The 24,981-nt window shown below is 42.9% G+C and overlaps 1 protein-coding gene across 1 annotated transcript in view; it reads right to left on the reverse strand.

Moving 5' to 3' along the window:
- Window positions 1–251: 251 nt before the first annotated feature.
- P3H4 (prolyl 3-hydroxylase family member 4 (inactive)) overlaps window positions 252–24,981 on the reverse strand; it is a 79,254-nt gene continuing 54,524 nt past the window's right edge. Inside the window, exon 7 of the mRNA XM_053698859.1 lies at window positions 252–1,169. Within this exon, the coding sequence (XP_053554834.1) occupies window positions 1,026–1,169 (144 nt within the window). The 3' untranslated portion in view covers window positions 252–1,025. The remainder of the gene's footprint in view (window positions 1,170–24,981) is intronic.

The raw sequence follows: 24,981 nt of genomic DNA on the forward strand, positions 1-24,981 counted from the left end.
CTTAACAAGAGAAAAGTAAACTGCTTCCAATGACCACACGGTGTAGTGTAGTTCCCTGGCACCATTTAGATTAGACCCTAATACAAATGGCTTTTAAGTTCAAATGCACAACTTGCAGATCATAAGCCTATGGTGGTGTCATCAGTGCTCACACTTCTAGATGCCAGGCCCGGTTTTAGTTTACATTGACAACTTGGCATCATGAATTTGTTGACCCCTGTCTAGGACATTTGCTCTGGATAAAATGTCACTTTACTGACAGGAACAGGACTTTATTATTCCGGGTAATCTGAATATTGGTAAACAATTCAGTACTGCAGCAGATAAAGTCAGCAGAATGCTGGTTTAAATGAAAAAAGTTATTAGCATCAGAAAAAGTGAGATGTTATGCCACTTTACAGATTACAAGTCAGGCCACATCTTGAATACTGTGTACACTTATGGAGACCATGTCATCAGGATATAAATAAACTAGAAAATGTTCAAAGAAGGTCTACTAAATGTTTCCAAAACAGCTTTAACTTAACCTTTTTCATGCAAAGAAAAACAAACAACAAACCCATATCTGCCACGTTTAAATTGTGCTCTTTCATATACATGATAGACATTTTGTTGAGGCTAATGTCCCTTTAATGAAACTGATGACTAAGGTACATCTATCAAGAGCATTACCAGACTGGATATCAGGCTGAAGGGTGCAGGTTCAGAAGTCATGTGAGTAAGCACTTATTTTCAGAAAGGCTGGTTGATGTAATAAAGGCGATAAGTACCAACACTGTAAGTACATTAAAGAGTGTATGGGATAGACATGAATAAAGCTTACACTTCAGAAGGAAAATGGACAGACTTAATGGGCCTTCTGTTCTTCTTTTCAATCCTTTCTACATTCCTGCTTGAGCTGTGAGGTGCCTGGTGCAGACTGGGTAATGATTTCTTTGACAAATGATAGACACTTATGAGTTCATGGCAATAGATAGGGAAGTGTTCTCAAAAACATCATAACCCTCTTGTCTCAGAGCTGAAAGTCAGTACCCTTTCTCAGCATGATCGCCTTTAGACTTGGGCTGTGCCCACCACTCTGCATAGATCCCCTCCTCATAGTCACCTTCCCCTTCAAATTCCTTGTCTGATGGGATCTGTTCCGTCTCCGGCTCAGCTCCTATCTCCATCTGCAGAAAAACATTAGATTATAGAACACAAAGCCAAACAGCAAACAAACCACTAGGACAGAGGGTGTTATTAAAACAACTAATATTAGGAAAATCTATCAACAAAGGTCCTGGATTGTACAAGGTTTTAAGAGGTATGAAATAGTTTAATTGCAGTGTCATTTTTACATAGATCATGTAAAAATGTTCCAGTGCACTTAAGTGTAGACAGTTTGGTGTCACTATACTTTAAGTAGCATACTTTACTGGTACGTTATTGCTAGGTTGTGATAATGCACAGTTGTTCACTGCTGTAGCGTCAGATGATACATCATTTTATAAGGGATGTTATTATTTATGCACATGAACAGCATTATTGCTGGCGTCATATGCAAAGTTGCGCACTTTACTTATACGTCTGAATGAAAACTTACTGGTTTTAACAAAAGTTTATTTCTGCTTTTAAATAACAATGCTATAGAGTTGTAGAATATAATAGGAAAAACTATATATTTATGCTGCAAAGTTGTAGAATAATATTAATAATATAGTGTGAAGTATATAATAACACAATCCACAAGGGAAGACAGCACACTCTCCAAAGTGGGGCACGGAAAAGGGATTAGCCAGATCCCAATGTCACTACAGTTTTTCAAGGATTTACAGCCTCCAAATAGTTAGTTAGTTAAAAAGGTCCATAGTACAGCTACAATGTTTAAAACCAGCAATTGGTTCTTAGTCCTGTCCTTATTCCCTAGTTTGTGCAGACTGCTTACAGGTCACAGCTGAGATTACTAAAGTCTCTGTCTCCCAAACTCTTTCACAATCATTCTGTTTGCACCGCCATATCCTCACTCTAGTGTCTTGATAGGGACACTGTTTTCTCTCACTCTGGGTTGACATCTTTGACTGTAGTGAGAAGACTGAAATGCCCCCTGTATCTTGTTGAACCAGATGTAAGTAGTAAAAACCAGTGGTCCCATAAGTTTGACTTTTTAAATAGTTCTGGTACAGAGTTGTAAAAAGCAGAGAAGAAAAGGCAAAGAAAGAAACAATGAACCCTTGACATTCTAAAACCATCTTCATGACACTGTACAATACTGCAAATCTGTGTAGTTATGTTGCATAATAACGCTGTACAATTATAATGATGGTCTAAAGCTGTATACTACAGATTAGTTGTGTAATGTTGCAGAATACTGTTTTTAATAAAACAATATGAATATGTAAATACATTTAGCTGTTGCCAGACAGATCAGTGTCTGATGCAGGTCTTTGGGTGTATGAAATCAGTGCCTGTACATTATGTACTTATGTGAGACACCTACCACAATTGGAGCTGCATAACAAAACAGTGACAACACCCTGACTGACAGCACACAAACAATTACATCACCCTATGATAACAAATGCTCACAAAGCGAAATATGCTTGAAGAATGAACTGGCCTCTCGTCTTAAAAAAGGGACATTAAACATTTTAAGACTTTTATATAAAAGGTTATATAGAGAGTTATGCATAATTAACTAACTTTACAATATAGTAATTTTGCTGATAACAGACAAAATTTGTTGTCTGCAGACTAGGGCTGTGCAACAGGGCAAAAAAAAACAAAAAAACAACACCCCATAAATTATGCTTACCTGATAATTTCCTTTTCTTCTGATGGAAAGAGTCCATAGCTGCATTCATTACTTTTGGGAATTAAGAACCTGGCCACCAGGAGGAGGCAAAGACACCCCAGCCAAAGGCTTAAATACTCCTCCCACTCCCCTCATCCCCCAGTCATTCTGCCGAGGAACAAGGAACAGTAGAAGAAATATCAGGGTGAAAGGTGCCAGAAGAATAAGGACGCCCCACATAAAATTACGGGTGGGGAGCTGTGTACTCTTTCCATCGGAAGAAAAGGAAATTATCAGGCAAGCATAATTTATGTTTTTCTTCTTAAATGGAACGAGTCCACAGCTGCATTCATTACTTTTGGGAAAACAATACCCAAGCTATAGAGGACACTGAATGCCAAGACGGGAGGGTACAATAGGCGGCCCATACTGAGGACACCAGGCCTGAACCTCTACCCATTAAAAACCCTGCTTCGTCCGAAGCTGAGAATTTTTTTTAAAGGAAAAGCCCCAAGGACACTGACTCGCAGCTAGTCCAGAAGAAAACTAGAGACCGCGAAACGGACTCGACTGAGCCAACAGTCCTCCAGGAGACACCGTCGCCCAACAGACGGTCCCCCACCACTCACCCCCCCACTAATGAAGGGGACACGAGCAGAAACCCCCAAGGGAACAAGGCAAAGGAAAACCGAGGAAACCGAAAGGTCCCCTAATACAAAAGAAGAACACCTCCAAGAATGAATCCAGCTCACAGAGACACCAACAGGCCCAAACAGAAAAAGGAGGCCACGCCTATACCAGTGAAACCCGGGATAAGACCGGGCACAGAGACACAACAGTTCTCTCCAACATCCTGCAAGCAACTGAAGAGGCACAGTCCTCCCAGCGTCTGAACATAGAATACCAAATTATTCAACCACGAAAAACATGTAATAGACCAAGTCGGAAAAAAAAAAAACAAGTTTGAGAACACAGAGTCCATATCAGGACGACACAGAGGGCACTTGCAAGGAAGAAGCAGTCAATCAAGGAACAGACCGCAAAAGCAACCCCCAGACAGAGGGCATGCTCCAGGCAACCGAAGCCGCCTGACCTATACAGGTTCCTAAAAAGGGGAACACAAAACCTCAATCGAGGCCCCCCGAGAAGGAGAGTATACCCTCCAAACCCGAAGGAAGAGTAGTCCCTCTTCTGAAATCGATGGAGCAAGTTGAAAGGAAATTCTATATCCTAGCAGACTGAGCTAACGGATAGACTCAACAAAGCTCACACACATCCAGCGGAGACTGCGGACCTGAACTCAGCGCCTTAGACCGCTCGGCCATCCTGACCTGTATACCCACACCCAGCTGGACCAAGCCAGCCCCAGGGATCCAAAATAGGGGAACAGAAGCATCCCGAATCTGGTACAGGAAAGAGCATAAGGATAGCACAGCCATCCCCACAGAGTACAAGTACAACCGACTCTGAAAACAGACGACAAGGCCATAGACCTAAGGATCTATCAAAATAAAGGCCCAACAAGTCTGACTTGGAGCCAGCAAGACCCCAGGTGAAACCAATCCCACCTTTCTACCACTCATCCAGGAGAAGCCCCAAGAAAGGACTCCATCTCCATAGGGAGGAGAATATCCCCAAAAGAAAAGGGATGAGGCCGGAAGGGTAACAACTGTCCTCAAGGTCCAACACCACCGGCTAATGGGAAGATAATTCCCCAACACAAATGTCCTAGAAAAGGACCCCCCTACAAGTAGCTTGCCAAGCAGAGGCACAGCCAACCCATTCGCCTGCAGAGCAGAGAATCCACGCGTACACTGTCAAGCTAACCAGGGGAATGCAACCCTAAGGCGCACCAGAAATTGGACATCCAGCGCCCGCAGCTGGGTATGAACCCACAGATAACCAGTAGAGCACATGGGCTACTCTGTTGCAAAGAGTAATAAATACTCAGAAAACCTGGCCAACCATGACCAGGCCAGGAAGATGGAGCAAGGGCAAAGCCCAAGTTGCCACTACCGTGGAACACCCTGACCAGCCCTGAGATCCAAGATTCCAAAACAACCCAAGACTGGGTCAGGAAAAAGGCCAAGCGAAGCTTCAGCAACCGGAAGTCTCAGGAGAAAAACAGCTCCGGGCACCTAATAGTTCAGGCAACCTTACCCTAAAACTAAACACCCCAACTGGCCAAAAGGCCAGATACAAGGGATATGAATGCATACCCAGAGAATCCGGATAGGGAGAACTCGAAAGCCCCGACCAAGGAAGGAACCACCCCTAGCCAAGTCCAACGCTCCAAGGAGCAAGACTAGAAGTCTTATGAAGAGACTTCTTAAGGCCTCAGGACAACATAAGGGATACCTCGAGGTCAACTCTAGCAGGGCTAGTCTCCTCATCACCTCCACACCAGCAGAGGACAAAGGGAAGAAAAAAGGTGCTAAGCCTTCCCAGCTTTCGGGAAACCCCAAGCTAACCAAAGTCCTAAACGATCTTACCGGAATCTACGCCGTGGAACAGGAACACGGCCTTTCAAGTGTGACGGATATTAGCATCGCCTCCACCATGGACTTGAGAGAAAAAAGCAGGCAGCGGAGCGAAGTTCGACAACGCCGTTTGCTTGAGGAGCTGTTAACATGAGTCGGGATGGTTTTGGAGAGAGAATCTCCTGCATCTCCGAACTCTAACTTTCATCCAAGCCCTCACTGAGAGACAGACAGGATTACTTAAAGGGACAGTCTACACCAGAATTTTTATTGTTTTAAAAAAGATAGATAATCCCTTTATTACCCATTTCCCAGTTTTGCATAACTAACACATTTATAATAATATACTTTTAACCTCTATGATTATCTTGTATCTAAGCCTCTGCAAACTGCCCCTTTTTCAGTTCTTTTGACAGACTTGCAGTCTAGCCAATCAGTGCCTGCTCCCAGATAACTTCTTGTGCACGAGCACAGTGTTATCTATTTGAAATACGTGAACTAACACCCTCTAGTGGTGAAAAACTGTTAAAATGCAATCTGAAAGAGGTGGGCTTCAAGGTCTAAGAAATTAGCATATGAACCTCCTAGGTTAAACTTTCAACTAAGAATACCAAGAGAACAAAGCAAAATTGGTGATAAAAGTAAATTGGAAAATGGTTTAAAATTACATGCTCTATCTGAATCCTGAAAGTTTATTTTGGCCTAGACTGTCCCTTTAAAACTCCTGTCCCATGCCGAAGAGTACTACTCTCCATAAGAGACAAAAAACAAAAATGAAAAATTCTGACACTTCTCTACCAAGCTCCTGGGACGAAAGGCAAAGAATGACTGGGAGATGAGGGGAGTGGGAGGAGTATTTAAGCCTTTGGCTGGGGTGTATTTGCCTCCTCCTGGTGGCTAGGTTCTTAATTCCCAAAAGTAATGAATGCAGCTCTGGACTCTTTCTATTTAAGAAAAGAAAAAAAATCACATTTTTTTTAATAAATATGATTTTGGGGGTGGAGCCGGCCCTCGAGCGTAATGACCACACTTCACTGAAGCTCCATAGCCTCAGCTCCAACATCGAAGCACAAGAAGGGGGAAAAAAACTCCCGGAGTGAACCAACCCCTCACATTCATTGCAGAAACCTCACCAACCTAAATGATCTGCAACTGAACATCCGCTGCGCAGCGGAGACAGAGATAGAAGGTGGCGACGGTGTGCGAGCGGCCTGGTCGAGAAACCCCACACCCAGCCTGCTCCGAAAGGCAAATACTAAGCCTGCCAGAAGGAATGAGGTTTTGAAATAAAGGGGCGCTGACACGAGCGGGAGGTTAGTCTAAAGACTTTACATAAGCCGTATAAGCCAATAACACAAGGCTCTCTACTCCCCACACTCACAGCCAGAGTGAAGGCTGCTTTGCACCACACTTTATGCTCCGAACAAATAATGGCACATCCTATAAAATAGCCGTTGAGACCCATACACTGTAGGCGGTATTTACCCACCCTTACACAGCGATGTCAGCTTCAAAAGGGAGACATCAAGCTCAAAGGTTGAATCTGTGATAAAAACACATGCAGATGACTCCGGAATAAAGAAGCCCTCCGAACTCATACTTACCATGCAGGTCTCTTAAAATCACCTTATATTGACCACAGCTTACTCTGCGCTATATGTGTATAATCACCGTCGCGGATACAGATACATTATCTGTGGTAGAAAAAAGTGTTTAATATAAGCTCATCCTCTGGAGGCTGAAAACCCATCTATGAATAGGCCTTAACTGCTTGGCACTGACACATAACTATTCTAGAGTTGATTATCAAATTGCAGGCAACATTCCCCTACTCTCTGGTCAATTCATACAATAAAAATCTCCATAACCTAGGAAGATAAGGGAACAAATAAAAGACAAAACACGATGGTCACGATCACGTTTTTGTTTCTGTCAGCACAATAGCATCCAAAAGACTATCTAAAATTGACAAAAACACTAAACCTGCTACCTCCCAGTGCTCAAAAATGGAAGCATACTTCAAAACGCTAGAGACAACTCTAGAAGACAACGAAACTGCTCCATGCATCACCTCTGTTGAAGAGAGAGACATCTCAAATACACAGGAGGAAGATAACAAAAGCAGATCTGTACTTTCTTCCAAATAAAACTGATTTTGCCAATTTCATAACCCAGGTGGGCCAATTGATAAAAGATGGCATATCCAAAGTTAAAAAAAGATGTTAACACCTTGGGTAACACAGTACTTCAACTGGAAGATGGCATTTAAATGACGACATCAGAACAGGACTCCTTAACACTGAAATATTATGATTTTATTACAATATTTTTTTAAACGAATGCTGCATTCACAAATGTATTTAACTGTGCAAAACAGAAGCTTGTTGACCTTGCAGTTTGCACTTTAGAGGGACCTTCTTTCTCTGTGCGCACCTTAGGACTGGAGCAACAAACCACGAGGCAAGTAAAATAGCGGCGGTAGCATTACATGATGTGACGCTTCCTGGTCCATCCCCCTGGAGGAGTGATCAGTGCTGCTACTGGGCTGGACTAGAGCATTTGTGCGACTGGCATGACATGTTAAGGAGGCCATTTCAAACTTTTTTTTTTATTGCATAGCCTGATATCGCGATTGTTTGCATCATGCAATTAATTGCACAGCCCTGCTAAAGACTTAAAGGACATTCAGGTCAAAATTAAAATGAACATAGATGAATTACAACTTTGAACAGAAACATATTTGCAATTTTACTCTGCATGTGTATGTGAAGCATAGCTAGATATTCTCAGTGCACCAGCATTTCAAACCCTTAAAGGGACACTGAACACAATTTTTTTATTTTGTGATTCAGATAGAGCATGACATTTTAAGCAACTTTCTAATTTACTCCTATTATCAATTTTTCTTTGTTCTCTTGCTATCTTTATTTTAAAGGCAGGAATGTAAATCTTATCAGCCAGTCCATTTTAGGTTCAGCACCATAGATAGCGCTTGCTTATTGGAGGCTTACATCTACCCACCAATAAGCAAGCATAACCCAGGTTCTCAACCAAAAATGGGCCGGCTCCTATGCATCAAATTCCTGATTTTTAAATAAAGATAGTAAGAGAACAAAGACAAATTGATAATAGGAGTAAATTAGAAAGTTGTTTAAAATTGTATGCTCTATCTGAATCGTGAAAGAAAAAATTTGGGTTCAGTGTCCCTTTAAGGACCGGGCATTTCAGACAATAACTTCTCCAAAAGACCAGAGCATTTTTAGCATTTTTGCCATCACTACATTTAAACAGATATAGAGCCTTTTTTATATTTACTTATCAAAACTATATATATATATATATATATATATATATATATATATATATATATATATATATATATATATATATATATATATATATATATATATATATATATATATATTCTCTGGGATACCCTTTGTTCAGAAATAGCAGATATATTTGGATTTTGCATTGCTTTTTGGTAATTAGAAGGCCGCTAAATGCCGCTGCACACCAACGCTTGTATTGTGCCCAGCAGTGAAGGGGTTAATTAAGTAGCTTGTAGGGTTAATTTTAGCTTTAGTGTAGAGATCAGCTTCCCACCTGACATCCCACCACCTGATCCCTCCCTGACCCCCCTCAAACAGCTCTCTTCTCTCCCCCACCTCACAATTGTCACAGCCATCTTAAGAATTGGCAGAAATTCTGCCAGCATGAAAATAAGCGCCTTTTTTAAAAAAAATATATTTGCTGCAGTGTAGGTTCCCCCTAACTCCCCAACCTCCCTGATCCCCCCCAAAAAAGCTCTCTAACCCCCCTCTGCCTATTTGCCACCATCTCAGGTACTGGCAGCTAAATTTGCAGCAAACTGGGTACTGGCAATTAAAATAAATAAATAAATAAATAAATAAATAAAACAACCCATTTTTTTTCTGTAGTGTAGCTGCCCCACCTCAATACCCTATCCCCCTCCCAGATCCCTTTCCGTTAACGGATCACACATTGAATCCCCATCATTGCCCCTACTCCCTCCTTCCCCCTCAATAACGCAGTTATTTTTTTTTTTTACTCCCTGTAGCGTGGCCAAGCGGTTCTACCCACTCCCGCCCTCCTCTCGTCCCTTCCAGTGATGAGCCGCCCACCCGTCTCCCTCCTTACTCTCCCACCCATCAACGATCGGCACCACCGCTGTCCGATGCAGAGAGGGCCACAGAGTGGCCCTCTCTGCATCGGTAACTCTGCAAATCTATTTCTGCAGTGCCCCACTTGTGGGGCATGCAGAAATAGCGCAATCTCTCTACTTTGAGCGAGATCGCGGCAGAGAGAAGCCCAGGACTGCAGCGACGTACAGGGTACGTTGCTGGTCCTTAAGGGCATAACGAACAGCTTCGTACAGGGTATGGCACTGGTCCTTAAGGGGTTAAATATTGCAGCTGCTCAGATCACCTTAGGCTCTCTGAGCAAGTGCTGTGTTTAAAATGCTGGTGCACGGAGCATACTTAAAGGGACAGTCTAGGCTAAAATAAACTTTCATGATTCAGATAGAGCATGTAATTTTAAACAATTTTCCAATTTACTTTTATCACCAATTTTGCTTTGTTCTCTTGGTATTCTTAGTTGAAAGCTTAACCTAGGAGGTTCTTATGCTAATTTCTTAGACCTTGAAGCCCACCTCTTTTAGATTGCATTTTAACAGTTTTTCACCACTAGAGGGTGTTAGTTCACGTATTTCATATAGATAACACTGTGCTCGTGCACGAGAAGTTATCTGGGAGCAGGCACTGATTGGCTAGACTGCAAGTCTGTCAAAAGAACTGAAAAAAGGTGCAGTTTGCAGAGGCTTAGATACAAGATAATCACAGAGGTTAAAAGTATATTATTATAACTGTGTTAGTTATGCAAAACTGGGAAATGGGTAATAAAGGGATTATCTATCTTTTAAAACAATAAAAATTCTGGTGTAGACTGTCCCTTTAAATACAGTTTTTAAACAGCTATATCTTTTATCAGAAGCAATTTTGCTAATACATGTATATTACAAAAATTCTTCTATTCAAAACGGAAATGCATCCATGTGGATTCCCATTTTGGCTGAAATCTCCTCAAAATAGGCCAACTGATGGGTGGCTATTGGAAAACAAACTTCTCTGTCAGCTCAAGACTTTACCAGCCACTTAAATAACAAAATCGACTCCATCAGAAATGAAATCAGCTCTCAACATACTTCCATTTTCTCACCGCCTCAAACGCTCGCAATCAACCACAACCCTCATAGCCATAAATGTAGTTCTTTCTCTCCTGTTACTGAGGAAGAAGTTACTGAACTTATACTGCGCTCTCACTTCACTACCTGTCCCCTTGACCCTATCCCCTTGACCCTATCCCCTCACAGATACCCCCCTCCCTCTCTTCTACCCTTACCCCTATACTCCCACACATTTTCAACCTCTCCCTAAACACTGGTACATTTCCCTCATCCCTGAAACATGCACTGGTCACACCTACCCTCAAAAAAACCTTCTCTTGATCCAACCTCCCCTTCCAACTACCGCCCTATTTCCCTACTCCCTCTTGCCTCAAAGCTTCTCAAAAAACTTAAATTATGCTTACCTGATAAAAAAAAAATTTCTTCAGATGGAAAGAGTCCACAGCTGCATTCATTACTTTTGGGAAATAAGAACCTGGCCACCAGGAGGAGGCAAAGAGACCCCAGCCAAAGGCATAAATACTCCTCCCACTCCCCGTCATCCCCCAATCATTCTGCTGAGGAACAAGGAACAGTAGAAGAAATACCAGGGTGAAAAGATGCCAGAAGAATACAAAAGAAAAACAGATGCACCACAGAAAAAAAACGGGCGGGGGGCTGTGGACTCCATCTGAAGAAAAGAAAATAATAAGGTAAGCATAATTTAAGTTTTTCTTCATAAATGGAACGAGTCCACAGCTGCATTCATTACTTTTGGGAAAACAATACCCAAGCTACAGAGGACACTGAATGCGAAAACGGGAGGGTACAATAGGCAGCCCATTCTGAGGGCACCAGGCCTGAAAAAAAACACAACCCAACCAAACCCCGCTTCGATCAAAGCCGGGAAAAAAAACTAGAAAGGGAAAGGCCCCAAGGACACTGACCCACAGATAGTCCAAAGGCCTAACTAGAGACCACAAAAGCAGACTCACTGAGCCAACACTCCTCCAGGAGAGACCGTCGCCCAGCAGTCGGTCCCCACACAACCCTTACTAGTACCAGTAGTAACAGCCAAAGTCCCCAAAAGGGAGAGGACAAGGAGAAACCACAGGGATACCCAAAGGGTACAGCAAGATCCCAAAAAGGAAAAACCCCTTTAAAAGTAAGCCAAGCCCACAGAGACCCAAATGGGACCTGAGAACAAGGCGAGACAACACCCAGACCAAGCAGAACCACAAGGTGCAAAATCAGGCATCAGCAAGGAGAAGAAAACATCTCCCAAACATCGTGCAACAGCACCGAAAAAGATAGCTGAAGACGAAGTCCTCAAACCGTCAGAACTCATAAAACTGAGCAAACAGAAAAAAATACATGTAGCAAACCCAGAAAGGAAAACATCTGAGTCCAGCAACACACTGCCATCCGTAGGAAGACACAGAATACTATCCATAATGAAAGAGCGGCCAAACAAAATATCAGATTGCCAACCCCAAGACAGAGGGCACACTCCAGGCAATCCAAGCCACCTGACCTACTCACAGATCCCAAAAAGGGGAGAAGCACAGAACCTCAAAACAAGGCCCACTGGCATCCCCAAGACCGAGGATGAGCAACAGATCTCAGATCCTACACCTAGCCCAAGCGACGGCAGATCTGAAAGCAGGGGAACAAAAGAGACCCCAAGACCAGCCCCCAAGAGTGCGGAAGAATGGACACAGCCACTTCAACAGAGCTCGGGTGCCAACCCAAAAACTCCTCAGACAGTCGAACAGCTTTTAGACCCAATGAGATCTACCAAAACCACCCAACTAAAGTCTCAACACGGAGCTAGCAGCTCCCCAGATGGAAAGGAACAACTCAAAGAGCAGACCATTCCCCGAACCAGATAAAACATCGGTTCCAACCTCCCATACACAGGAGAAGCCCCTAAAATAGGAACCATACCTCCTAAAGGAGGACAACTAACCCCTTGAAAAGAGAGAATTTATAAGCACCTGCCCAAAAGACAGGAAGCCGGAGGCCGAACCGAGAGGACTCAAGGCCACGTCACAGATGAACACGGAAAGAACCCCTTAAAAAAACAACTTGCAAACAAACATGCAAGGCGCAATAGCTACAGCTGAACAACTGCAAACCGTCCACTTGCTAAGCAGCAAAGCCCATCATCACGTTACACCAGTTGGCTGTCCCAAGGGAACCGTATCGTCCAGCACAAGACAAGCCCCAAAGAGCCCAGGCTCTCATGAAATCTGGCCAAGTTGTAAAACAGAACAGCCATAACAAAGGCTAAGCCCAATTACCCTGGAAACTGGAGCACCCCGAACTAGTCCTAGGATCATAAAAGGTCCGGTAACAACCCACAGCGAGATCCACACGAGAAAACGCTGAGTGAAACACTCGACAACCAGAAGAACCAGAACAGAAGGCCCGAGCCCCAAAAATGTTTATAATAAACAACATTCCAGGAACTTAAATACCCCATCTGATATAGAAAACAGACCCACAGGGGAAATTCCAGATTATCCCAGATAACAAAAGCAAGAATCCCTTGCAAGTCCCGACCCAAAGGGAAGAGACCACCCCTTGCAGGAGCCCATTCCAAAGAACTAAAGCCTCACAAGGCCCTATAAAGACTCTAGAGTCTAACAGGCGTCCAAAGCACACTACAAACTCTAAGAACAAGGGGAACAGTGAGGACAAGTCACCCTAACAGATTACAGCAAGTCTCCACATCACCCCAGATACGAAATCTCAGGATTGAAGAACATGGGTAGAGATGCCACAATTGATGGCAATAGCTGAATCATATGAGTGGAAAAGCCACTAGGACCTCTTCTACCCAAGAAGGAGATGAAGAGCATTCCCGACTCTGGGAAGGGACCCCCTAAACAAAGCCCAGAGACACCACACTGTCTATTGTCCCTAAAAGGGAACAACCAACTCCCGAAGGAAAATCCAGGTCCCCAGAAGGAGACCCGATCCACAAGGAGAAACGGACATAGTCCAAAAAGGTCTCAATGAGAAGAGAACCACTCCCAAGAAGGACAATTCCCGGAGCCTCTGATAGGCAAAACCGTCCAGACCAGCAGAAAAAAAAAAAGGGTGCTAAACCCTCCGCCTTCCAACCACGTGGGAAGGAATACTCTAGGTTCCGAGCACATAGGAAGCAACAGAGTGACGCAGCGAAAATTCACTGACCCAGTCACCAGACGGCTATGAAGGACTGAAAAAATCCTGTGAGCCGCACGGACCCGCAAGTCCGCTCAAGAAAGCATAGCTGAAACTTGTAACATAAAATAACAGGGAACACAAATAATATTGTGAGCACTCAGCGCCTCAACCTGACCAGTCAGGTAGAACAGGCGCCACGTGTCTGAATACGCTGCAAGACAGAAGATCTGAATCCAAGCAGAACCAACAAAACTGGGATGGATCTTGATAACAAGACTAAAAGGAGATTGCGTCATCCCCTCATGTCTAATGAGACAAGCCATTCGAAGTAGAAGACCGAGGAGTCCCGTAGCCATTAAGGATAGGGTCCCCTAACAACTCAAAAACGTGTCTGAGTAGAACACGAAGGCGAGCCAGCCTGTAACGAAAGGCACAACACTCAGGAACAGTTACACCCGCAGGGAACTGCACATGCCCTCCCATGGCCGGGAGACCCGGGACAACAGGGCATGCGCACAGTTCGCAGGAACAAATGAGTTACAGTACATTCATGAAGAAGTAAAATTAAAACAATCTTACCGGAATCTACGCCGTGGAACAGGAACACGGTCCTTCAAGTGTGACAGATAGTAGCATCGCCTCCGGTATGGACTTGAGAGAAGAAAGCAGGCAGCGAAGAGAAGTTCGTCAACGCTGATTGCTTGTGGTATTGTTAATATGAGTTGGGATGGTTTCGCAGAAAGACTCTCCATGCGTCACCGGACTATAACTTTCATCCAAGTCCTCACTGAGAGACTGACAGGATTACTTAAAACTCCCGTCCCATGTCGAAGAGTACTACCCTCCATAAGAGACAAAAACCAACTTCTGACACTTCTCTGCCAACCTCCTGGGACAAAGGCAAAGAATGACTGGGGGATGAGGGGAGTGGGAGGAGTATTTAAGCCTTTGGTTGGGGTGTCTTTGCCTGCTCCTGGTGGCCAGGTTCTTAATTCCCAAAAGTAATGAATGCAGCTGTGAATTTAGGAAGAAAAGCTAGTAAATGCACGCCTATTCCAATTCCTTATATTAAACTCCCTCCTTGTTATCTGGATTTTGTCCCCATCACTCCACAGAGACAGCAATCGTTAAGGTTACCAACAGCAAAATCTAAAGGCCACTTCTCTCTGCTTATCCTCCTTGATTTGTCCGCAGCCTTTGATACTGTTGACCACCCTCTTTTGCTCCACATCCCTCCAATCCTTCGGCATTTGTGACACAGCTCTCTTGTGGTTCTCTTCCTACCAAACTGTACCTTTAGTGTAGCCTTCTCTGGGGCCTCCTCTGCCTCAGTCAGCACTTTCTTGTAACGCAAGGCTCTGTCCTCGGTCCCCTTCTCTTCTCAATCTACACGTCATCATTAGGTTCCCTAATAAAGTCCCACAGGTTTTAATATCATTTGTATGCCAACGACACCCAAATCTACTTCTCTGCACCAGACCTATCTCCTTCCTTGATAACCCGTGTCACTAACTGTCTTTTCACATCTCTTCCTGGATGTCCTCTCACTACTTCAAAGCTAAATCTCTTTAAAACTGAGCTCCTTATTTTCCCCCCTTCTTCCAAAATCTCCACCCATAATCTCTCTATAACTGTCGACAACTCCATCATTACCCCTACCCCGCATGCCTGATGTCTTGGGTCACACTTGATTGATGTCTTGGGTCACACTTGACTTAGATCTTTCTTTCACTCCTCACATTCAGTCCTTGGCTAAATCCTGCCGCTTCCTCCTTAAAAACATCTCTAAAATTAGACATTTCCTTACACAAGACACAACTAAGATTTTAAACCACTCTCTCAGCCTTTCCCGCCTCGATTACTGCAACTCTGTCCTCTCTGGTCTCCCCAGCTGCCGCCTAGCTCCTTTACAATCCTTAATGAATGCCTCGGCCAGGCTCATCTTCCTTACACATCGCTCTTCATCTGCTGCACCTCTCTGCTAATCCCTTCACTGGCTTTCTCTTGCCTCCAGTAATAAACACAAAATTCTCACTCTGACACACAAAGCCCTCAGCTGCACTACTCCCCCCTATATCTCAGACCTTGTCTCCAGATACTCTCCCTTCCGTCCCGTTCGCTCTGCTCATGACCTCCTACTCTTCTCCTCTCTTGTTACCTCATCACACTCCCGTTTACAGGACTTCTCCCATCTTGTGGAACTCTCTGCCTCGCGCCACAAGACTCGCCCCTAGTTTTGAAAGCTTCAAGCGCTCCCTAAAGACTCTACTGTTCAGGTATGCATACAACCTACACTAACCTTTCTTTATACCAGTTCCTTTCCTCCATTGCTATCCCCTTGAACCCCCTTAGCATGTAAGCCTAAGAGCCATGCGGTTTGTAGATCACCTTCTTTAGAGCCGACTACAACAGTCTGATTCTTGGCAGGGCCCTCTACCCGTCTGATCCCTATAAATGTTTCCTTGTATTCGGCCTATGTTTATAGCGCTGTGGAATCTGTTGGCGCTCTACAAATAACCGATAATAATAACTGCAGCAAAAAAGATGTTAATTTATTTTAAAAATCTTTAGACCTGGCAGATTTGTTATTCTATAGCATGACAACATAAATTACAACATATTTACTGTCCCTTTAAAGGGACACTGTACCCAAATTTTTTCTTTTGTGATTCAGATAGAGCATGACATTTTAAGCAACTTTCTAATTTACTCCTATTATCAAATTTTCTTCATTCTCTTGGTATCTTTATTTGAAATGCAAGAATGTACGTTTAGATGCTGGCCCATTTTTGGTGAACAACCTGGGTTGTCCTTGCTGACCAATAAAAAAGTGCTATCCAGAGTTCTGAACGTAAAAAAAAGTTTAAAAGCCTTCTTTTTCAAATAAAGATAGCAAGAGAACGAAGAAAAATGTATAATAGGAGTAAATTATGAAATTGCTTAAAATTGCATGCTCTATCTGAATCATGAAAGAAAAAAATTGAGTTCAGTGTCCCTTTAAGGGTATGCAATAGATGTATAGCAGAGCTTTGTGCTTCCCTGCAAATTTATTTAGAGGCCCCACAAGCTTTTGAATAACATTAGCAATATAAGAAAAATGCTTATAGGGATAGGAAAGTCAAAATTAAACTTGCATGATTCCAATAGAGAATGTAATTTTAAGACACTTATGCTCACTTCTATTTTTAAATGTGCTTTGTTCTCTTGGTATCCCTTGTTGAAAACGAATATGCGCATGTCCTACACTAGTGGGAGCTAGCTGCTAATTGGTGCCTGCACACATTTGTATTTTGTAATTGGCTGACCAGATGTGTTCATCTTGCTGCCAGCAGTGCAATGCTGTTCCTTCATCAAAGGATAACAAAAGAACAAAGCAAATTTGATAATGGAAGTACATTGGAAAGTTGTTTAAAATTGTATGTTCTATCCAAATCATGAAATAATTTTTTGGTGTTTCCAGTCCCCTTAACGACCGAGGACGTGCAGGGTACGTCCTCAAAAAAAAAAAAGACAGTTAATGCCTGAGGACGTACCCTGCACGTCCTCGGTCTGGAAAGCAGCTGGAAGCGATCCTGCTTGTTTGATATTCTTGTTAGAAACCACCTTAGGTAAAAACTCAGGTTTTGTACGCAGAACAACTTTATCTGAATGAAAGATCAGATAAGGAGAATCACAATGTAAGGCAGATAACTCCGAGACTCTTCGAGCCGAGGAAATAGCCATCAGAAAAAGAACTTTCCATGAAAGAAGTTTGATATCAATAGAATGAAGGGGTTCAAACGGAACCCCTTGAAGAACTTTAAGAACCAAGTTTAAGCTCCATGGAGGAGCAACAGGTTTAAACACAGGCTTAATTCTAACTAAAGCCTGACAAAATGCCTGAACGTCTGGAACTTCTGCCAGACGCTTGTGTAAAAGAATGGACAGAGCAGAAATCTGTCCCTTTAAAGAACTAGCTGATAATCCTTTGTCCAAACCCTCTTGGAGGAAGGACAATATCCTAGGAATCCTAACCCTACTCCATGAGTAATTCTTGGATTCACACCAATGAAGATATTTACGCCATATCTTGTGGTAAATTTTCCTGGTGACAGGCTTTCGTGCCTGTATTAAAGGTATCAATTACTGACTCGGAGAAGCCACGCTTTGATAGGATCAAGCGTTCAATCTCCATGCAGTCAGTCTCAGAGAAAGTAGATTCGGATGATTGAAAGGACCTTGTATTAGAAGGTCTTGTCTCAGAGGCAGAGTCCATGGTGGAAAGGATGACATGTCCACTAGGTCTGCATACCAGGTCCTGCGTGGCCACGCAGGCGCTATCAATATCACCGATGCTCTTCCCTGTTTGATTTTGGCAATCAGACGAGGGAGCAGAGGAAACGGTGGAAACACATAAGCCAGGTTGAAGAACCAAGGCGCTGCTAGAGCATCCATCAGTGCCGCTTCTGGGTCCCTGGACCTGGATCCGTAACAAGGAAGCTTGGCGTTCTGGCGAGACGCCATGAGATCCAATTCTGGTTTGCCCCAACGGAGAACCAATTGAGCAAACACCTCCGGATGGAGTTCCCACTCCCCCGGATGAAAAGTCTGACGACTTAGAAAATCCGCCTCCCAGTTTTCTACACCTGGGATATGGATCGCTGACAGGTGGCAAGAGTGAGTCTCTGCCCAGCGAATTATCTTGGAGACTTCTGACATCGCTAGGGAATTCCTGGTTCCCCCTTGATGGTTGATGTAAGCCACAGTCGTGATGTTGTCCGACTGAAATCTGATGAACCTCAGTGTTGCTAGCTGAGGCCAAGCCAGAAGAGCATTGAATATTGCTCTTAACTCCAGAATATTTATTGGGAGGAGTTTCTCCTCCTGAGTCCATGAACCCTGAGCCTTCAGGGAGTTCCAGACTGCACCCCAACCTAGAAGGCTGGCATCTGTTGTTACAAATGTCCAATCTGGTCTGCGAAAGGTCATACCCTTGGACAGATGGGCCCGAGATAACCACCTGAGAAGAGAATCTCTGGTTTCCTGATCCAGATTTAGTAGAGGGGACAAATCTGTGTAATCCCCATTCCACTGACTCAGCATGCATAATTGCAGCGGTCTGAGATGCAGGCGCACGAATGGTACTATGTCCATCGCCACTACCATTAAGCCGATTACTTCCATGCACTGAGCCACCGTGGGGCACGGAAAGGAGTGAAGAACACGGCAAGCATTTAGAAGTTTTGATAACCTGGACTCCGTCAGGTAAATTTTCATTTCTACAGAATCTATTAGAGTCCCTAGGAAGGAAACCCTCGTGAGAGGAGATAGAGAACTCTTTTCTTCGTTCACTTTCCACCCATGCGACCTCAGGAATGCCAGAACTATCTCTGTATGAGATTTGGCAATTTGAAAGCTTGACGCCTGTATCAGGATATCGTCCAGGTAAGGAGCCACCGCTATGCCTCGCGGTCTTAGGACCGCCAGAAGTGAGCCCAGAACCTTTGTAAAAATTCTTGGGGCTGTAGCCAACCCGAATGGAAGAGCTACAAATTGGTAATGCCTGTCTAGAAAGGCAAACCTCAGGAACTGATGATGATTCTTGTGAATCGGAATGTGAAGGTAGGCATCCTTTAAGTCCACTGTGGTCATGTACTGACCCTCTTGGATCATGGGTAAAATGGTTCGAATAGTTTCCATCTTGAATGACGGAACTCTGAGGAATTTGTTTAGGATCTTTAAATCCAAAATTGGTCTGAAGGTTCCCTCTTTTTTGGGAACCACAAACAGATTTGAATAAAACCCCTGTCCTTGTTCCGTCCGCGGAACTGGATGGATCACTCCCATTACAAGGAGATCTTGTACGCAGCTTAGGAATGACTCTTTCTTTAACTGGTTTGCAGATAATCTTGAAAGGTGAAATCTCCCTTGTGGAGGAGAAGCTTTGAAGTCCAGAAGATATCCCTGAGATATGATCTCCAACGCCCAGGGATCCTGAACATCTCTTGCCCACACCTGGGTGAAGAGAGAGAGTCTGCCCCCTACTAGATCCGTTGTCGGATAGGGGGCCACTCCTTCATGCTGTCTTAGAGGCAGCAGCAGGCTTTCTGGCCTGCTTGCCCTTGTTCCAGGACTGGTTAGGTTTCCAGGCCTGCTTGGATTGAGCAAAAGTTCTCTCTTGTTTTGAAGCAGAGGAAGTTGATGCTGCACCTGCCTTGAAATTTCGAAAGGCACGAAAATGAGACTGTTTGGCCTTTGATTTGGCCCTGTCCTGAGGAAGTGTATGACCCTTACCTCCAGTAATGTCAGCAATAATTTCTTTCAAACCAGGCCCGAATAAGGTCTGCCCCTTGAAAGGAATGTTGAGTAATTTAGACTTTGAAGTCACATCAGCTGACCAGGATTTGAGCCATAGCGCACTACGCGCCTGGATGGCGAATCCGGAATTCTTAGCCGTTAGTTTAGTCAAATGAACAATGGCATCAGAAACAAATGAGTTAGCTAGCTTAAGAGTTCTAAGCTTGTCAACAATTTCAGTCAATGGAGCTGTATGGATGGCCTCTTCCAGGGCCTCAAACCAGAATGCCGCCGCAGCAGTGACAGGCGCAATGCATGCAAGGGGCTGTAAAATAAAACCTTGTTGAATAAACATTTTCTTAAGGTAACCCTCTAATTTTTTTATCCATTGGATCTGAAAAAGCACAACTGTCCTCAACCGGGATAGTGGTACGCTTTGCTAAAGTAGAAACTGCTCCCTCCACCTTAGGGACAGTCTGCCATAAGTCCCATGTAGTGGCATCTATTGGAAACATTTTTCTAAATATAGGAGGTGGGGAAAAGGGCACACCGGGCCTATCCCACTCCTTACTAATAATTTCTGTAAGCCTTTTAGGTATTGGAAAAACATCAGTACTCACCGGCACTGCATAGTATTTATCCAGCCTACACAATTTCTCTGGCACTGCAATTGTGTCACAGTCATTCAGAGCAGCTAATACCTCCCCAAGCAATACACGGAGGTTCTCAAGCTTAAATTTAAAATTAGAAATCTCTGAATCAGGTCTCCCCGAATCAGAGACGTCACCCACAGACTGAAGCTCTCCGTCCTCAGGTTCTGCATATTGTGACGCAGTATCAGACATGGCTCTTACAGCATCTACGCGCTCTGTATCTCGTCTAACCCCAGAGCTATCGCGCTTGCCTCTCAATTCAGGCAATCTGGATAATACCTCTGACAGGGTATTATTCATGATTGCAGCCATGTCCTGCAAAGTAATCGCTATGGGCGTCCCTGATGTACTTGGCGCCATATTAGCATGCGTCCCTTGAGCGGGAGGTGAAGGGTCCGACACGTGGGGAGAGTTAGATAACTTCCCCCTCGACAGACCCCTCTGGTGACAATTCTTTTATAGATAAAGACTGATCTTTACTGTTTAAGGTGAAATCAATACATTTAGTACACATTCTCCTATGGGGCTCCACCATGGCTTTTAAACATAATGAACAAGTATCCTCTGTTTCAGACATGTTTGTACAGACTAGCAATGAGACTAGCAAGCTTGGAAAACACTTTAAAGCAAGTTAACAAGCAATATAAAAAAAAACGTTACTGTGCCTTTAAGAGAAACAAATTTTGACAAAATTTGAAATAACAGTGAAAAAAGGCAGTTACACTAACAACATTTTTACAGTGTATGTAACAAGTCAGCAGAGCATTGCACCCACTTGCAAATGGATGATTAACCCCTGAATAACAAAAACAGAATAATAAATGACAAAAACGTTTTTTAAACACAGTCACAACTGCCGCCACAGTCTACTGTGATTGTTACCCTCCTCAAACACGACTTTGAAGCCTTTTGAGCCCTTCAGAGATGTCCTGTATCATGCAGAGGGAAGCTGAATGTCTCTGTCAGTATTTTTATCTGCACAGAAAAGCACTAAAATAGGCCCTTCCCACTCATATTGCAACAGTGGAAAGCCTGTTACTAGGCAAAAATCAAGCCAGCCATGTGGAAAAAAACTAGGCCCCAATAAGTTTTGTCACCAAACATATATAAAAACGATTAACATGCCAGCAAACGTTTTATATTACACTTTTATAAGAGTATGTATCTCTGTTAATAAGCCTGCACGCCATTCCCCCTCTGAAGTTACTTCACTCCTCAGAATATGTGAGAAAAGCCATGGATCTTAGTTACTTCTGCTAAGATCATAGAAATCACAGGCAGATTCTTCTTCTAATGCTGCCTGAGATGAAACAGTACACTCCGGTACCATTTAAAATTAACAAACTTTTGATTGAAGTTAAAAAAACTAACTATAATACACCACTCTCCTCTTACTACGTCCATCTTTGTTGAGAGTTGCAAGAGAATGACTGGATATGGCAGTGAGGGGAGGAGCTATATAGCAGCTCTGCTGTGGGTGATCCTCTTGCAACTTCCTGTTGGGAAGGAGAATATCCCACAAGTAATGGATGATCCGTGGACTGGATACACTTAACAAGAGAAATATATACATGTCAAGGGATATTCAGGGATTCCTGACAGATATCAGTGTTCTAATGTAACTAGCACTAATTTTGAAAAAAAGTGGTTTGGAAATAGCAAAGTGCTACTTGTATTTATTGCCTTAACCTCTTAAGGACATGTGACGGAATTTTTCCGTCATAAAACAATTGAGCAAACTGAACATTGGGTATTTCTAAACTCAGGACAAAATTTAGAAACTATTTAGCATGGGTGTTTGTTGGTGGTTGTAGATGTGTAACAGATTTTTGGGGTCAAAGTTAGAAAAAGTGTGTTTTTTTCCCCATTTTCTCATCATATTTTTTTTTTTTTATCAAATTATAAGATATGATGAAAATAATGGTAGATTTTGAATGTCCATTTAATGGAGAGAAAAACGGTATATAATATGTGTGGGTACAGTAAATGAGTAAGAGGAAAATTACAGCTAAACACAAACACCGCAAAAATGTAAAAATAGCCTTGGTCCCAAACGGACAGAAAATGGAAAAGTGCTGTGGTCATTAAGGGGTTAACTAAAGCTATGTAGCTGAAAAATCTAAAACTACACCAACAGAAAATTCTATTAATTAAAAAAATTAAATGGCAATCACAATAATGAATATGGTAAAAAGGATGAATTAGAAAAATATAGAAATATTTAAAGCAAACAGTTTTGATTAGAAAGACAAATTACTGTTTAATACTTAAAACCAAAGCTGATTAGCATAAAAATATACCCAGTTCATGTTTTAAAACCTTCATTACCCTAATATGTGTAACAAACCTTCTTAAACTAATAAAACAAAGAATCAAGAACTTTTAAGCTTTAATGATTTCCAAATGTACTTTTATTATCAAGTTTGCTTTGTTCTTTTGGCATTCTTTGTTGAAAAGCATACCTAGATAGGCTCAGGAGCAGCAATGTACTACAGCGAGCTAGCAGCCGATTGGTGGCGTCGCATATATGCTTCTATTCAATGGTTCACCCAACATGTTGAGCCAGCTAACATAGTAGTGAGGTTTTATTCTTTAACAAAGGATACCAAGAGAATGAAGCTAATTTGATGACATAAGTAATTGGAAAGTTGTTTAACCTCTTAACGACACACGTCGTACAGGGTATGTCATACAAAAACTGGTCATTAAAGCGGCTGGAAGCGATCCTAATCGCTTCCAGAAGCTTTCAAGGTATTGCCGTGATGCCCGATCACACACCCGATCGATAATTGCTGGATCTATGTGAGAGGGAGAGGGGAAATATGGTTTAGAAAGGGGATCTGGGAGGGGGATAGGATATTGAGGGGGACAGCTACACTTTCGAAAAAAGGAAATTTATGCTTACCTGATAAAATGATTTCTTCTACGATACGACGAGTCCACGGATTCATCCTTACTTGTGGGATATTATCCTCCTGCTAACAGGAAGTGGCAAAGAGCACCACAGCAGAGCTGTCTATATAGCTCCTCCCTTGACTCCACCCCCCAGTCATTCCACCGAAGGTATAGGAAGAAAAAGGAGAAACTAAAAAAGGTGCAGAGGTGACTGAAGTTTGAAAACAAAAATATAAAAATGTCTAAAATGACAGGGAGGGCCGTGGACTCGTATCGTAGAAGAAATCAATTTATCAGGTAAGCATAAATTTCCTTTTCTTCTACTAGATACGACGAGTCCACGGATTCATCCTTACTTGTGGGATACAATACCAAAGCAACAGGACACGGATGAACGGGTGGGACAAGACAGATACCTAAACGGAAGGCACCACTGCTTGAAGAACTTTTCTCCCAAAAATAGCCTCAGAAGAAGCAAAAGTATCAAATTTGTAAAATTTGGAAAAATGTATGAAGGGAGGACCAAGTCGCAGCCCATGTGGAAGCCACCGCTCTAGTAGAATGAGCTGTAATTTTTTTCAGGAGGCTGCTGTCCAGCAGTCTCGTATGCCAAACGGATGATGCTTTTCAGCCAAAAAGAAAGAGAGGTAGCCATAGCTTTTTGACCCCTACGCTTTCCAGAATAAACAACAAAGAGAGAAGATGTTTGACGAAAATCCTTGGTCGCTTGTAAGTAAAACTTCAAGGCACAAACCACGTCCAAGTTATGTAACAGACACTCCTTCTTAGAAGAAGGATTAGGACATAGAGAAGGAACAACAATTTCCTGATTAATATTCTTATTTGAAACAACCTTAGGAAGGAATCCAGGTTTAGTACGCAAAACCACCTTATCAGAATGGAATATAAGATAAGGCGAGTCGCATTGTAACGCAGAAAGTTCAGAAACTCTTTGAGCAGAAGAGATAGCAACTAAAAACAAAACTTTCCAAGATAAAAGCTTAATATCTATGGACTGCATGGTTTCAAACGGAACCCCTTGAAGAACATTTAGAACTAAATTCAAACTCCATGGCGGAGCAACAGGTTTAAACACAGGCTTGATTCTGACTAAAGCCTGATAAAAATACTGAACGTCTGGGACATCCGCCAGACGCTTGTGTAGTAAAATTGACAAAGCAGAAATTTGTCCCTTTAAGGAACTAGCCGATAACCCCTTCTCCAATCCTTCTTGGAGAAAGGACATAATCCTAACCCTACACCATGAGTAGCCCCTGGATTCGCACCAATAAAAATATTTACGCCATATCTTATGGTAAATTTTCCTAGTGACAGGCTTCCGAGCCTGAATCAAGGTATCAATGACCGACTCAGAGAATCCCCGCTTAGATAAAATCAAGCGTTCAATCTCCAGGCAGTCAGCTGCAGAGAATTTAGATTTGGATGTTGGAACAGACCTTGAATGATAAGGTCCTGTCTCAGTGGCAGTTTCCATGGTGGCAGAGATTACATTTCCACTAGATCGGCATACCAAGTCCTGCGTGG

The sequence above is a fragment of the Bombina bombina genome, chromosome 1, assembly GCF_027579735.1.
Source record: "Bombina bombina isolate aBomBom1 chromosome 1, aBomBom1.pri, whole genome shotgun sequence".
Classification (NCBI taxonomy): domain Eukaryota; kingdom Metazoa; phylum Chordata; class Amphibia; order Anura; family Bombinatoridae; genus Bombina; species Bombina bombina.